This window comes from Phocoena sinus, chromosome 4 (genome assembly GCF_008692025.1).
Source record: "Phocoena sinus isolate mPhoSin1 chromosome 4, mPhoSin1.pri, whole genome shotgun sequence".
NCBI lineage: Eukaryota > Metazoa > Chordata > Mammalia > Artiodactyla > Phocoenidae > Phocoena > Phocoena sinus.
Window position 1 is genome coordinate 84,387,555 of NC_045766.1, and position 17,641 is coordinate 84,405,195.

Below are 17,641 nucleotides of genomic sequence, written 5' to 3' on the forward strand. Positions count from 1 at the left end.
GTAATTGAAAATGAGCTTCGGTGTTTGCAAGACCGAGGGACTGCTACCGTCGCCATGGGTAACTGAGCACACACGTTCCGCCTGCGCAAAGCCTCCTGGGAGTGGTGGTTCGACGGCGCCCCACACCTGCAGTCTTTGTGGGCAGAGGAACTACAACTCCCAGGGAGACCCGGAAGCAGTCTAGGCAAAGGAGCGGTTGTTTCAGCTTTGGCCGAAGTCCGGCCCTGAGCCTGGAAAATGCTTCTAGCGCCCCAGAAAAGGACCTCCTCAAGGGAGAGGTCGGGGCTGAATGGATGGAAACAGTTTACAAGGAAGCCGAGTCTCACCAAGGTGATCCATTCCTATCGGGAGCTCTTGGAGAGGAGAGGGGAGGGGAGGCGGGGACCGGCCCTAAGGCCAGCCGCAGCCCCACCTGCGCGTCCTCCCTCTTGCCCCAGGGGCATCATTACCTGGTCCGCTCCTGCCGTGACCCACTGAGAGCCAGCACTGCGCTAAGTGAAGGGGGCCTAGGAACTTTGGGGCTTGGTTACCTTACGGCTTTGATGGGCAGCGTCGTGGAAGAACTGTTTCCATCTAACGCTTTTCTCAAAAACCGGAGAGTCTTGATAGTGCCCATCCCGGTGAAGAGAATTCGAGAGCTATCCCGGCTCCCCACCACTCCTGGTTTTAGGGAAGTTCCCACACGGTTTCATTTCTTTTTCTTTTCTTTTCTTTCATTCTTCTTCTTCTTCTTCCTCTTTTTTTTTTTTTAATGTTTTGCAAATCATAAGAAACTTCTTTGTTGGAGGGGTAAGATCTTCACCTTAAGTCCTCGGCCTCATATTCCTCCCCTTCTAGTTTTACATAAAGTATCTAAAATGAACTCAGAAATGCAAGTGGATATTAACTATATCAATACTTGATTCACTTGAAAATCTAAATTATAGAAACAATCAAAAAATAGATCCTCTTTATATTTGCCACCTTCTTTGATGCATTAGCATCCAAAGACATGGAAAACTGATAACCCCACTGTAAACTTGAAACATGTAAATGACATGTGAAAAGTCAGTCACACGGAGTGTGCTTTACACAGACTACTTTTTTTTTAAATTAATTTCTTTATTTTTGGCTGCGTTGGGTCTTCGTTGCTGCGCGCGGGCTTTTCTCTACTTGTGGCGACAGGGGGCTACTCGTCGTTGCAGTTCGCAGGCTTCTCATTGCAGTGGCTTCTCTTGTTGTGGAGCGCGGGCTCTAGGTGCTTGGGCTTCAGTAGTTGTGGCTCGCGGGATCTAGAGTGCAGGCTCAGTAGTTGTGGCGCATGGGCTTAGCTGCTTTGCGGCATGTGGGATCTTCCCGGAGCACGGCTCGAACCCGTGTCCCCTGCACTGGCAGGCGGATTCTCAACCACTGCACCACCAGGGAAGCCCCACAGACTACTTTTTTTAACAGTCACAAAAATGAATGCTTTAAATGTAAATGGGAGTACCAAATGGAGGACTTCTCAGCTTACAGCTGTTTTCACCCTTAAGTTACCCCTCCTTAAAAAATATTCGGTAGACATGTGGCGTTTCTGTGGCCCCTAGGCAATTGTGCTTGCAGGTTATTCTAAATATACCAGCTAAATAATGCACTGGACATACTTTACTTGGTGAATATCTTGCGCCAGATGCTGGAGTGTGCAGACTGGAGCATTAAAGAGACTTGGAAACAGAGTCTGCTCCTGTTGTACCAGTTCCATAATAGATTGGATCCAAAGTAGGTTATGGGTATAAACTTGATGATGAAAGGTAAAAACTGGGGACAGTTTTGGGGACCCCAAAAGGAAAGTTTTTGCTGCTAGTGCTCATTGTTACTACCTAGAGGATAGAAAGGTAAAAAACAAGAGATCCTTGAGGTTCAACTGTGTTTGAATAGGATCAGCTGTTTCTTTGTTGCAGCCACAAAATTATTCAGCAGTACAGCTGCATTAATTACTTATCTGTAAGGTGCTTTGTAGGGGAAATGTTATATAAGTGAAGGATAGTATTATACCTTTCCCTCCTGTATGTGTCAGCATGCTCGTTTAGATATTCCCTTATTTATTGAAAAACCCACCTGAATTATTAGCAAAGCAAATACCTCTATTTGTTAAGTTGCTATTAGAGGGAATTCTGCAAACTTCTGAGACTTAACAGAGAGTGAAGAAAGCAGGTGTCCTACTGGTCTGATTTCTAATTTCAGATTAATATCTGACTGACCTGGGTAGAAATTTATGTGATTTCTGCCTTATTTTTGCTCTGTAAAACAGTGGAAGATTGGTTATCCCTCACTCTACCCCCCATTTCTTATTGGACCAAACAATATCCTTGCTCTAGGTTACTAAGTTACTCATGAAAAGAGGGGTCTGGGGAGAGGCGCACACCTTTCTCCAAGCAGATTTGCTTCCATGACACTTGGATAACCTGGCTAATTAATCAGTGCTTATTTGGGTTTTTATAAGCAATACTATATATAGCATTCCTCTGTCTTGGTTCTTAACCCTGGGGAGCTTTAAAAATATACTGACACATGGGCCCTACCCCAGACCAATTAAATCAGAATCTGGAGATGGGCCTAAGTAAGAGATAAAGCAGTCAGAAGTTGTTCCAGAGAAGGCTTCGTGTTTTCTTCATCCTACCAGCATTCTGTATTTTTTTTTGTTGCTGAACTTTCTAATGCAATGCTTTGGGGAAAGACTAAAGGACGCTTGTCCACAGGCTTCAACCAGAAAGACAAATTAAAATGGCAAAGTTGATAGATACATTGCTGGGTACTAATATTCTGTATGTATTATCTACAGCCTGTGTTTGACCCTGACAATGTGGAACACTGGATTAAGGTAAGGATATTTCATAATTAAGATAGAAAGAGAATTAAGAGTCACACATAGTCAGATGGAATAGGAATACTAATAGGTCTCCATTTTGCATATATTTTGCTGTTTTCCTTCCCATGTGACTATATATGTTGCCTTAGTTTTGTACTATAGTACATTTTCATGATTTTGTGGCTTCTATAAAAGCATGAATGACAAGATAACAGGTAGACATCCCTTTCAAATGCCATGAGGATCATCTGAAGAGGATTAAAGGAGGAGGGGAGGAGAAGCCTTAGGAGAGGACATTGTGGCTTTCCCCAGATAATTGGAAAGAACGTACTGTAGTTACATTGACCTGTGGGACCAATACAATAGGTAAAAGCTATGCATGCATCACAAGTAAGAATCTTCTAGTAACTAAAGCAATCCAAAAATGGAGTGGGCATTCTTATAAACAGATGGATTTTCTATCACTAGAGGTATTCAAGTGGGTTCTAAGTGGTCACTTAATGTTAGGACTAATGAGGAATATGTTTGAGCGTTTAGTGGGGGTGGCGGATGGTGGTGGATTGTGTTAGATAACCTCTGAGGTCTCTTCCAGGCCTGAGACGTATATTTTTGAGTCCAAGTACCATTTAAGTTGAAAGTACCATTAAACCACTTCTGGTGCATGCCTCTGAGTGTCATTTTGGCAACTTGCCATACTCATTTGTGCACCACCTGTTTCAAAATCATGCAGTATCTTCCTGGGAAAATATCCTTCTGCCTGGTAGTATTTTGAAGAGCTATTACTTATCAAAATTGACAGGCATTATGAGCACCAGGCCGGGTGGAACCTAGGACAGATATAATCACTGTTAACCATTTTTTCATCCAGCCAGTATTTATTAAGTTCCTGCCAAGTACTAGCCCACTGTGTTGGGCACCGGAAGTAAAACAGTGCATGGGGCAGGTACAGTTTCTGCCCTCCCAGAGTTTATAGTCCAGTGGGGGGCTAAAGAACTTACTTTAAATTGTTGGGAGAATTAAGGATGCAGTGGAAGCTCATGGCGTGGGGCACTCATATAAATGGGGCCAGGGAAGCTTCCTGGCTCCTGCAGAAGGCCTGACTTAGAAGACAATAAAATGGGTCCACTGTCATGGAGGCTAACCTCTAGGAAGCCCACTTCTGAGTCTCCATCAGGCTCAGCTTGCGTGTCAGTGTTGAAAGCCAGAATGCCAAGCCTTTGCAGGGCTTAATTGTATATTTAGTCACTGTCTCCTCCAGAGGGGAAGATTTGGGTAAAATAAAAGGATAAAATTCTGCTGTGACTTGTCTGCACCATTTTCCTCTTTCATGCTGTTGTCAGCCAGCTTGACTTGGTTAGATTTTATCATTCCTCTAAAACTTCTGCAGTAGCTCTCCATTATACCCTCAAATCTCCCATCTAGAAAAAAATCAAGAAGTTCTCATTTCACCATGCAGTCCATTCTGATTTGCCATACTATTTCTTTTTCCTTTCCAGTATCTTTGGATGTATAGCCTGGACTCCTTGCCTTTGTGTTTTTATTATCCTTTTGTGTCCAAAATTATTTTCCTTCAGTTTCTACTTCTTACCACTCCACAGAAAGTTGTCATAAATGACTTCCTGAGTAAATCCAGTGGTCCGTTCTTTGTCCTCAAACTTTTTCAGGTCTGTTTGATACAGTTATCATTTTTTTATTCTAGTTATCACTTTTTTATTCTAGAAATTCTCTCCTCCATTACCTTTTCGTGACACTGTTTCCTCTTGCTTCTCTTTTTTTTTTTTTCTTGGTATGCAGGCCTCTCACTGTTGTGGCCTCTCCCGTCGCGGAGCACAGGCTCCGGACGCGCAGGCTCAGCGGCCGTGGCTCACGGGCCTAGCCGCTCTGCGGCATGTGGGATCTTCCCGGACCGGGGCACGAACCCGTGTCCCCTGCATCGGCAAGCAGACTCTCAACCACTGCGCCACCAGGGAAGCCCCCCTCTTGCTTCTCTTAATACCTCTCTGTTCACTCCTCTGTCTTCTTGTCTGATTTTATTCCCTAATATATTCCAACTCTGGATGTACCCTAAACTGTTACAACTTCTAGAACCAAGATTTCCAAATCCACTTGAGTGGACCACTCACTCAAAATGGAAGAGGGGGACATATATGGAAAGATAATGTGGGAAACAGATCTCTCCAGAGTGACCTCATAAAGAGTAAATGATACTTTCTTGACTCTAACCCTGATTAGATCATTTTTCTTCTGATTCATATCTCCCATATGTTCATTTTCTACATCTTTTTCAAGTTACCCTTGCCTTTTCAACTTTATTCCTGTGCTTCTGTCTAATTCAAACTTAGTATACGAAACCTTTGAGAGTTTAAAAGGCAAAGCCCATGGCACGTTTTGACAGTTGTACTACCAGTCTTTCCACGAAGGGCATGAGGAAAAATCATTTTCAAAATAGGTCAGACAACAACGGAAACTATGGGAAAGTGTGGCTTTTTTGAATAACTCTTTAACATAGTCAAACTGATGGGGCATCTGTTATATACCAAGCACTGTTTTAGGTGCTAGGGGTTTCACACATGAAAAAGACAAAAATCCCTGCTTATGTTCGAGTTAGGGGAGACGATAAACGATAAAATATGTTATAAGGTCATAAGTGCTACAGAGAAAGTCAGAACTGCCGAGGGAAACTGGGAGAGCCAGGAGGCGGGTGTTTACAATTCTTTAAGGGGTAGTCAGAGCGGGCCTTGCTACGAAGGTGACATTTGAGTAAAAACTTGAGGAGGGGAGGGAAAGAGTAGTACAGCCTTCTGGAGGAGAGCAGTCAGAGGGGAAGAAAGCACAGAGGCTGAGGTGGGAATGCACTTGGCACGTTTAAGGAGGAATAAACAAGGAAGTCAGAGTGGCTGAGGTAGAGTGAGCAGTGGCAGGAGCGGCCAGCGAGCTTAGAGAGCTCACAAAGGGCCTGACGTTGGAGGACCACGGAGTGCGTCATGAGGACTTCGGCTTTTGTTCTGAGGGAGCTAGGGAACCATTGACGGGTTTTGAGTGTAGTTAGCAAGAGACGGCTTTCATTTTAAAAGGGCTTCTCTGGCTGCTGTGGTGGGAGACTATTCCAGAAAACATGTCAAGAGACGGTGGTGCCTTGGACCAGGGTGATAGCACTGGAGGTAACAAGAAGGGGTCATCTTCTGGATATATTTTGAAATTAGAGTCAACAGATTTCCTGACAGATTATGTGTGGGATAACAGAGAGTGGATTCAAGAAAGCCTCCAAGATTTTTGTCCTGATGAACTGAAAGAATAGAGTTGTCACTACCTGAGCTGGAAGGCTAGGAACACAACAGGCATGGAGAAAAACCAGCTTGTGGGGTGAGGGGTGAAGTCGGGGGTTAATTGTAAAATACACTTTTTATACCATGCAGGTAAACCAAAACGCCAGGAGTTTGACCACCTCTGCTAATCCCTTCCCTGTTCCTGTGAATTTGGCCATACTTTTACTAGATTCTCACTGTTGAGTTAAAATATTCCTGATTACTACAGTTCAATGACTCTGTTTATCCCACTTTTTTTGAACTTACAGTTTCCCTAATATATGATGGGAAGTTCCTTTCAGAGGTAGTAATTTGAGGAAGTGTAGCTACCTGCCTGTGGTTCATATTCATATGCAAGTCCTAGTGACATGGAAACTAATAAAATATTATATATTTTTTAAAATAAAATATCCAGGTGTCAGGATCCCATTACTAATGCTCTAAACAAAAGTTATCTAAAGCTTAAATTACCTTTTGTTCAAATATAAACATTGTGAACACCTGTTAAAACTTGGTAAAATACTGTAATTAATTGCATATTTAATGAATGAAATTATTTAGGGTGGATGTTTAAACCTCAGAGTTCCTTTAAAAATGGAAAAATGAAAGTATCTTGGTAGTTGGTAGAAAATCAGATTCTTAAATATGAGAGAAATTCTTTAACCCTGAAGAAAGCTGTCATCTTAGTGGATTTTTTCTTTTTTTTAAAGAGAGTGGAGAAAACTTCAGAATTTGCAGTTTCAAAAGCATTTTCTGCTGGAAATTCAGATTTATCCAGAAGGCTTTGGAACCAAATTGTAGATTTGGAAACACCTGAGCAAATAGAGGATCATGATGAAGTCTATGCAGAAGGTAAGAGAATACATTTTTTGCTGCGATGTTAACAATTCTTTGGAGTACAACTTACTAAAGTGTAACTCATAATGTATTTCAAAGTATGAAATGAAAGCTTTTCTTTCTCTTGTTCTTAATTTTTCTTTGTTTCTACTTCCCTGAAGGTAATTTACTCTAACTCCAATATTACAAGTCAGTTTACATTTAAGGCTTATTTTGTCTCTTGAAGTAGAACCACATCCAGAGGCAGTTTTGACATAACACAGTTATCTAGTAAGTGTAAGATATTAATCCTGTGGCACAGAGGGCAGCTTGTTAACTTGATCTACTATCATATAGATAATCTGACCACTAGTTTATAAATCAACTTTGTTCCTTACGAAGAGAGTCTAAAGCTGACCTCACCTCCCTGCCTCCACAAAACATTTACTCCTCTGGAATTCAGTATTTTAGTTACTGATGCCGTGAGGAACTCCACTGTTTAGGGATGAAAATATCAGGAGGGACCAGCAAAGAAGACTGGAAAGGAGAGGCCCCTGAGGTAGGAGGAAAGCCAGGGTGCCATGTCCTGGAAGCCAATTTCCATTTGGATCATTTATGTCTCCAGTTTTTTCAGATTGTTTCTTCATTTATTCAACATATATATTAAATTGTTACTCTGTGCCAGGTAGTATTTTAGGCACTGGAAGACCAGGTTATGAACAAGAGATGAAGTCCTTGCTTTCATGGAGTATACATTCTAGAGTAGGAATAAATAAAACGAAAACTAAATGGTCAGTTAGTGATAAGTCATCCAAGTTTGGACCTGAATAACAAGAAAGAGCCAGGTGAGCTGTGATGGAGGAAGAGCATCCCAGGCAGTGGGAAAGGTGGCATCAAGAATTAAAGTACAGAGAGACCTTCAAGATGGCGGAGGAGTAAGACGTGGAGATCACCTTCCTCCCCACAAATGCATCAGAAATGCATCTACATGTGGAACAACTCCTACAGAACACCTACTGAATGCTGGCAGAAGACCTCAGACCTCCCAAAAGGCAAGAAACTGCCCATGTACCTGGGTAGGGCAAAAGAAAAAAGAATAAACAGAGACAAAAGGATAGGGATGGGACCTGCCCCTCAGGAAGGGATCTATGAAGGAGGAAAAGTTCCCACACACTAGCAAGCCCCTTCACTGGTGGACACGGGGGCTGGCGGGGGGAAGCTTCAGAGCCACGGAGGAGAGTGCAGCAACAGTGGTGCAGAGGGCAAAGCAGAGAGATTCCCACACATAGGATCAGTGCCAACCAGCCCTCACCAGCCCAAGAGTCTTGTCTGCTCACCCGCCGGGGTGGCTGGGGGCTGGGAGCTGAGGCTTGGGCTTTGGTCACATCCCAGGGAGAGGACTGGGGTTGGCTGCGTGAACACAGTCTGAAGGGGTTAGTGCACCACAGCTAGCCGGGAGGGAGTCCGGGAAAAAGTCTAGAACTGCCTAAGAGGCAAGAGGACCATTGTTTTGGGGTACGCGAGGAGAGGAGATTCAGAGCACTGCCTAAACAAGCTCCAGAGACGGGAGTGAGCCATGGCTACCAGCGCGGACCCCAGAGACGGGCATGAAATGCTAAGGCTGCTGCTGCAGCCCCCAAGAAGCCTGTGTGCAAGCACAGATCACTATCCACACCTCCCCTCCTGGGAGCCCATGCAGCCCACCAATGCCAGGGTCCTGAGATCCAGGGACAACTTCCCCAGGAGAACACACGGCACGCCTCAGGCTGTTGCAACATCACACTAGCCTCTGCCACTGCAGGCTCACCCTGCATTCTGAACCTCTCCCTCCTCCAAGCCTGAGTGAGCCAGAGCCCCCTAATCAACTGCTACTTTAATCCCGTCCTGTCTGAGCAGGAAACATATGCCCTTGGCGGCCTACACGCAGAGGTGTGGCAAAATCCAAAGCTGAACCCCAGGAGCTGTGCGAACAAAGAAGAGAAAGGGAAATTTCTCCCAGCAGCCTCAGGAGCATCAGGTTAAATCTCCACAATCAACTTGATGTACCCTGCATCTCTGGAATACCTGAAAAGAACAAATCATCCCAAAATTGAGGCAGTGGACTTTGGGAGCAACTGTAGACTTGGAGTTTACTTTCTGCATCTAATTTGTTTTTTGTTTTATGTTTATCGTAGTTTAGTATTTAGAGTTTATTATCATTGTTAGATTTGTTTTATTGATTTGGTTGCTCTCTTCCTTTTTTCTTTTTATATATATATACATATTTTCCTTTTTCTCTTTTTGTGAGTGTGTATGTGTATGCCTCTTTCTGTGATTTTGTCTTCATAGCTTTGCTTTTATCATTTGTCCTAAATTTCTGTTTGTTTGTTTGTTTTTAGTATAATTTTTAGCACTGGTTCTCATTGGTGGCTTTGTTTTCTGGTTTGGTTGCTCTCTTCTTTCTTTCTTTTTTTCTTTCTTTAAAAATTTTTTTATTTCTAATAATTTTAAAATTATTTTTTATTTTAATAAGTTTATTTTATTATATTTTTTCTTTCTTTCCTTCTTTTTTTTCTACTTTTTCTTCTGAGCCATGTGTCTGACATGGTCTTGGTGCTCCAGCCAGATGTCAGGCCTGTGCCTCTGAGGCAGGAGAGCTAAGTTCAGGACATTGGTCCACCAGAGACCTCCCCGCTCCATGTAATATCAAACAGTGAAAGCTCTCCCAGAAATCTCCAACCCAACACTAACACCCAGCTCCACTCAGTGAACAGCAAGCTACAGTGCTGGACACCCTATGCCAAACAAGTAGCAAGACAGGAACACAACCCCAACCATTAGCAGAGAGACTGCCTAAAATCATAATAAGGTCACAGACACCCCAAAACACATCACTGGATGCGGTCCTGCCCATCAGAAAGACAAGATCCAGCCTCATCCACCAGAACACAGACACCAGTCCCCTCTACCAGGAAGCCTACACAACCCACTGAACCAACCTTAGCCACTGGGGGCAGGCACCAAAAACAACGGGAACTAAGAACCTGCAGCCTGCAAAAAGGAGACCCCAAACACAGTAAGATAAGCAAAATGAGAAGACAGAAAAACACACAGCAGATAAAGGAGCAAGATAAAAACCCACCAGACCAAACAGATGAAGAGGAAATAGGCAGTCTACCTGAAAAAGAATTCAGAGTAATGATAGGAAAGATGATCCAAAATCTTGGAAATAGAATGTGGAAAATACAAGAAACATTTAACAAGGACCTACAAGAACTAAAGAGAAAACAAACAACAATGAACAACACAATAAATGAAATTAAAAATTCTCTAAAAGAAATCAACTTTCTCAGTTCGCAGAATAACTGAGAAAGAAGAACAGATAAGTGACCTGCAAGATAAAATAGTGGAAATAACTACCGCAGAGCAGAATAAAGAAAAAAAAAAATGTAAAGAACTGAAGACAGTCTCAGACACCTCTGGGACAGCATTAAATGCACCAACATTCTAATTATAGGGGTCCCAGAAAAAGAGGAGAAAAAGAAAGGGACTGAGAAAATATTTGAAGAGATTATAGTTGAAAACTTCCCTAATATGGGAACAGAAATAATCAATCAAGTCCAGGAAGAGCAGAGAGTCCCATACAGGACAAATCCAAGGAGAAACACGCCAAGACACATATTAATCAAACTATGATAAATTAAATACAAAGAAAAAGTATTAAAAGCAGCAAGGGAAAAACAACAAATAACATACAAGGGAATCCCCATAAGGTTAACAGCTGATCTTTCAGCAGAAACTCTGCAAGCCAGAAGGGAGTGGCAGGACATATTTAAAGTGATAAAAGGGAAAAACCTACAACTAAGATTACTCTGCCCAGCAAGGATCTCATTCATATTTGACGGAGAAATTAAAACCTTTACAGACAAGCAAAAGCTAAGAGAATTCAGCACCACGAAACCAGCTTTACAACAAATGCTAAAGCAACTTCTCTAGGCAGGAAACACAGAGAAGGAAAACACCTACAATAACAAACCCAAAACAATTAAGAAAATGGTAATTGGAACATACATATCGATAACTACCTTAAATGTAAATGGATTAAATGCTCCCACCAAAAGACACAGACTGGCTGAATGAATACAAAAACAAGACCCATACGGGTATGCTGTCTACAAGAGACCCACTTCAGCCCTAAGGACACATGCAGACTGAAAGTGAGGGGATGGAAAAAGATATTCCATGCAAATGGAAATCAAAAGAAGGCTAGAGTAGCAATTCTCATATCAGACAAAATAGACTTTAAAGACTGTTAAGAGACAAAGAAGTACACTACATAATGATAAAGGGATCAATCCAAGAAGAAGGTATAACAATTGTAAATATATATGCACCCAACATAGGAGCACATACATAAGGTAAATCCTAACAGCCATAAAAGGGGAAATCAACAGTAACACAATCATAGTAGGGGACTTTAGCACCCCACTTTCACCAATGGACAGATCATCCAAAATGAAAATAAATGATGAAACACAAGCTTTAAATGATGCATTAAACAAGATGGACTTAATTGATGTTTATAGGACATTCCAACCAAAAACAACAGAATACACTTTCTTCTCAAGTGTTCATGGAATGTTCTCCAGGATAGATCATATCTTGGGTCACAAATCAAGCCTTGGTAAATTTAAGAAAATTGAAATCGTATGAAGTATCTTTTCTGACCACAACACTATGAGACTAGATATCAATTACAGGAAAAAATCTGTAAAAACTGCAAACACATAGAGGGTAAACAATACACTACTAAATAACCAAGAGATCACTGAAGAAATCAAAGAGGAAATCAAAAAATACCTAGAAACAAATGACAGTGAAAACACGATGACCCAAAACCTATGGGATGCAACAAAAGCAGTTGTAAGACGGAAATTTATAGCAATACAATCCTACCCCAAGAAACAAGAAACATCTCAAATAAACAACCTAACCTTACACCTAAAGCAATTAGAGAAAGAAGAACAAAAACCCCTCAAATTTAGCAGAAGGAAAGAAATCATAAGGATCAGATCAGAAATAAATGAAAAAGAAATGAAGGAAACAATAGCAGAGATCAATAAAACTAAAAACTGATTCTTTGAGAAGATAAACAAAATTGAGAACCCATTAGCCAGACTCATCAAGAAAAAAAGGGAGAAGACTTAAATCAATAGAATTGAAATGAAAAAGGAGAAGGAACAACTGACACTGCAGAAATACAAAGGATCATGAGAGATTACTACAGGCAACTACATGCCACTAAAATGGACAACCTGGAAGAAATGGACAAATTCTTAGAAGAGCGCAACCTTCTGAGACTGAACCAGGAAGAAATAGAAAATATAAACAGACCAATCACAAACACTGTAATTGAGACTGTGATTAAAAATCTTCCAAGAAACAAAAGCCCACGACCAGATGGCTTCACAGGTGACTTCTATCAAACATTCAGAGAAGAGCTAACACCTATCCTTCTCAAACTCTTCCAAAATATAGCAGAGGGAGGAACACTCCCAACCTCATTCTATGAGGCCACCATCATCCTGATATCAAAAGTAGGCAAAGATGTCGCAAAGAAAGAAAACTAAAGGCCAATATCACTGATGAACACAGATGCAAAATACTAGCAAACAGAATCAAACAGCACATTTAAAGGATCATACACCATGATCAAGTGGGGTTTATCCCAGGAATGCAAGGATTCTTCAATGTATGCAAGTCAATCAATGTGATACACCATAGTAACAAACTGAAGCATAAAAACCATATGATCATCTCAATAGATGCAAAAGAGCTTTTGACAAAATTCAACACCCATTTATGATAAAAGCCCTCCAGAAAGTAGGCATAGAGGGAGCCTACCTCAACATAATAAAGGCCATATAAGACAAGCCCACAGCCAACATCGTTCTCAATGGTGAAAAACTGAAACCATTTCCACTAAGATCAGGAACCGAACAAGACAAGGTTGTCCACTCTCACCACTATTATTCAACATAGTTTTGGAAATTTTAGCCACAGCAATCAGAGAAGTAAAAGAAATAGAAGTAATCCAAATCAGAAAAGAAGAAGTAAAGCTGTCACTGTTTGCAGATGACATGATACTATACATAGAGAATCCTAAATCTGCTACCAGAAATCCTCTAGAGCTAATCAATGAATTTGATAAAGTAGCAGGATACAAAATTAACGCACAGAAATCTCTTGCATTCCTATACACTAATGATGAAAAATCTGAAGGAGAAATTAAGGAAACACTCCCATTTACCATTGCTACTAAAAGAATAAAATACCTAGGAGTAAACCGAATGAAGGAGGAAAAAGACCTGTATGTAGAAAACTATAAGACACTGATGAAAGAAATTAAAGATGATGCAAACAGTTGGAGACATATACCATGTTCTTGGATTGGAAGAATCAACATTGTGAAAATGACTATACTACCCAAAGCAATCTACAGATTGAATGCAATCCCTATACTACTACCAATGGCATTTTCATAGAGCTAGAACAAAAAATTTCACAATTTGTATGGAGACACAAAAGACTCCGAATAGCCAAAGCAATCTTGAGAAAGAAAAACATAGCTGGAGGAATCAGGCTCCCAGGCTTCAGACTATGCTACAGAGCTACAGTAATCAAGACAGTATGGTACTGGCACGGAAACAGAAATATAGGTCAATGGAACAGGATACAAAGCCCAGAGATAAACCCACACACATATGGTCACCTTTTTTTGATAAAGGAGGCAAGAATATACGATGGAGAAGACAGCCTCTTCGATAAGTGGTGCTGGGAAAACTGGACAGGTACATGTAAAAGAATGAAATTAGAACACTCCTTAACACCATACACAAAAATAAACTCAAAATGGATTAAAGACCTAAATGTAAGGCCAGACACTACAAAACTCTTAGAGGAAAACATAGGTAGAACACTCTGACATAAATCACAGCAAGATCCTTTTTGACCCACCTCATAGAGAAATGGAAATAAAAACAAAAATAAACAAATGGGACCTAATGAAACTTAAAAGCTTTTGCACAGCAAAGGAAACCACAAACGGTGAAAATACAAACCTCAGAATGGGTGAAAATATTTGTAAATGAAGCAACTGACAAAGGATTAAACTCCAAAATTTACAAACAGCTCATGCAGTTCAAAATCAAAAAAAACAAACCCAATCCAAAAATAGGCAGAAGACCTAAATAGACGTTTCTCCAAAGAAGATATAGAGATTGCCAACAAACACATGAAAGGATGCTCAACATCAGTAATCACTAGAGAAATGCAAATCAAAACTACAATGAGGTATCACCTCATACCAGTCAGATTGGCCATCATCAAAAAATCTACAAGCAATATGTGCTGGAGAGAGTGTGGAGAAAAGGGAACCCTCTTGCACTGTTGGTGGGAATGTAAATTGATACAGCCACTATGGAGAAAAGTATGGAGGTTCCTTAAAAAACTAAAAATAGAACTACCATATGTCCCAGCAATCCCACTACTGGGCATATACCCTGAGAAAACCATAATTCAAAAAGAGTCATGTACCACAATGTTCATTGCAGCTCTCTTTACAATAGCCAGGACATGGAAGCAACCTGAGTGTCCATCGACAGATGAATGGATAAAGAAGATGTGGCACATATATACAATGGAATATTACTCAGCCATAAAATGAAACAAAATTGAGTTATTTGTAGTGAGGTGGGTGGTCCTAGAGTCTGTCATACGGAGTGAAGTAAGTCAGAAAGAGAAAAACAAATACTGTATGCTAACACATATATATGGAATCTAAATTTTAAAAAAAGTCTGAAGAACCTAGGGGCAGGACAGGAATAAAGACGCAGACGTAGAGAATGGACTTGAGAACATGAGGAGTGGAAAGGGTAACCTGGGATGAAGCGAGATAGTGGCATGTACATATATACACTACCATATGTAAAATAGATAGCTAGTGGGAAGCAGCAGCATAACACAGGGAGATCAGCTCAGTGCTTTGTGACCACCTAGAGGGGTGGGATAGGGAGGGTGGGAGGGAGATGCAGGAGGGACGAGATATGGGGATATAAGTATATGTATAGCTGTTTCACTTTGTTATAAAGCAGAAACTAACACACCATTGTAAAGCAATTATACTCCATTAAAGATGTTTAAAAAACAAAAAAGTTAAAAGTACAAGCTTGGTGTGCTTGAGTAACTGAAGGAAGACCAGTGTTGCTGCAGCTACCCCATGGAAGTGAGCTTGCAGGAGTGAGCAGAAGACATGTCACATAGGGCCTTATAGGCCTGGTGAGAGAATTTAGATTTTATTCTGAGTGTGATTAGACATCATTGAAGGGTTTTAAGCAGAGGTGTAGTAGGATAATTTATTTAATATATGAAGAATGAATTATAGGGGAGAAAAAGAGGGAAAAGGGAGACTAGTGGGAGGCTACTGCAGTGGTCTCTGTGAGCTGTAATGGCACTTGGTTTTGGGTGGTTGGTGGTACTGCCGTTGGAGAAAGGAGATTGATTCAGAAATTGGCAAGGCTATGTCTTACCCACCCCTTCTCCCACCCCACCAATAGGAATACACACTAAACTTTAGCCACTCAGCGTTTCCAAAAAGTCCTGTAGTTAAATATATATTTACTTACCCCATTTTCCAAGCTTCCTAGAACCTGAACTCTTTTTATCTTGAAATACATATTAATATCCTGAGAAACTAATGATCCACATTAGAAAGTACTCGTGTATGAATAGAACATGTGTTTCAAAGGTTTATATCCTTTTTTCCTCCTCTCATCAGCCGTCTATTGATATTCAGTAAGAACTAGTGTTCTGGGGAACGTACTTTGAGAAACTCTGCTTTGAGGTAGGCATCAAGCCTCTGATCCAACATGAGGCGTTACTACAGTTGAACCCTCCAAGAGACGTTCTCTTTCCTTGTTCTTTCGAAGCACTTCATAGTATACTTCTGTTTACTAATAAATGGCATTTAGTAGATCCAAATTATTTTACACATAATTTATTATAAATATGTGAACTGTTGTACACAGGGTTACTCAGTAAATATCTGCTCTCTGAAAGCCAGTAGTGTCTGTTGCTAGCGTACTTTTTTTTTTTTTTTTTTTGTGGTACGTGGGCCTCTCACCGCTGTGGCCTCTCCCATTGCGGAGCACAGGCTCCGGACGCGCAGACCCAGTAGCCATGGCTCACGGGCCCAGCGGCTCCACGGCATATGGGATCCTCCTGGACCGGGGCACAAACCTGCATCCCCTGCATCGGCAGGCAGACTCTCAACCACTGCGCCACCAGGGAAGCCCGCTAGCATACTTTTTATACTTAGTTTCTATCACCTTGATTCATTTTTTTCTATTTTTACATATCATGCATTCCCATCTATGTTAAATGTCTCTTGGCATCATTTAGTATTTGGAAACACTCCATTCCCTTAGAGCTGTGCAATAATGATAATAACAATGATGAAGATAATACTGAAATAGACATTTTTCTTCTTTGAAACGCCCATGCCCTATCCATAAGAGCTGTATGATAATGATGAAAGTAATGCTAAAGTAGACATTTTCTCTCATAACTCTATAATTAAGAAGATTTTCTGAATGTCACTAAGAAAGATATCCAAATGGAAGTTGGCTTCCAGGATATCACACTCTTTGATTTTCCTCCTACCTCAGTGGTCTCTCCTTCCTAGTCTACTTACCTGGTTCTGCCTTATCTCTTCAACCCCTAAATACTAGAGTTCCTCAGGGATTAGTCCTTGAACCAGTTCTCTATCTACCTTCCTCCTTTGCCGATCTCATTCATTTCTATGGCTTTAAATACCATCTGTATGCTGACAACACCCACATTTATTTCTTCAGCTTGGACCTCTTCCTTGAAATCCAGATGATATAGCCAGTACCTATTTGACATCCCTATTTGGATGTCTCATAAGCATCTCAAACCCAACTCATCTGATACTGAACTCCTGATCTTCCGTCCAAACCTGCTGCTCCCTTGGTCTTCCCTATCTTGGTAAATGATATCTCCATTCTATAGTTGCTTAAGCCAAAACCCTTACAGATTTTTCTCTCACATCCTATATCCAGCCCATCAGCAAATGATGTCAACTCCACCTCAAAACATTATGTTCTAGAATCTGAGCATTTCTACTACCTCCACTTCAGGTCTAGGCCATCATCACCCCTTTTCTGGATATTTGTCTCTCAACTGTTGTCTCCGGCTTCTGAGCTTGTCCCCGTATAGTCTATTTTAACATAGTAGTCAGAGTGATGCTCTTAAAATATGTTACCTCTTTGCTCAAAAACCTCCCATTACATACAGAGTAAAAGCCAAAGTACCTAGAGTGCTGTCAAGACTTATCTAAACAAAGTGTTTTCAACCTCAACACTGTTGATATTTTGGGCCAGATAATTTTTGTTGTGGGGCCTGTCCTATGAATTGTAGGATGTTTAGCAGCATCCCTGGCCTCTACCCAGTTCCCCAGTTGTAATAACCACAAATGGCTCTAGACATTGCCAGATGTCCACTGGGGAGTAAGATCACCCCCACTGCTCTAGCACCACTGCTCTAAACCTGATCCCTACATTACCTCTTCTACCTCATCTCTGACTACTCTCCCTTTACTCATTCCTCCAGCCATACCACCTCCATGCTGTTTCTC

General features: G+C 41.1%; 1 protein-coding gene across 5 annotated transcripts in view; it reads left to right on the top strand.

Annotated features, from left to right (window-relative positions):
• Positions 1–183: 183 nt before the first annotated feature.
• Positions 184–17,641, top strand: part of CCDC191 (coiled-coil domain containing 191) — a 105,067-nt gene continuing 87,609 nt past the window's right edge. For 4 of the 5 annotated variants that reach the window (XM_032630515.1, XM_032630516.1, XM_032630518.1 and 1 more), the window contains exons 1-3: positions 187–330; positions 2,801–2,839; positions 6,843–6,984. In XM_032630515.1, coding sequence (XP_032486406.1) covers positions 238–330; positions 2,801–2,839; positions 6,843–6,984 — 274 coding nt within the window. In that variant the 5' untranslated portion in view covers positions 187–237. Of the gene's footprint in view, positions 331–2,800; positions 2,840–6,842; positions 6,985–17,641 lie in introns of all 5 variants that reach the window. The other variant, XM_032630517.1, reaches the window with a different exon arrangement.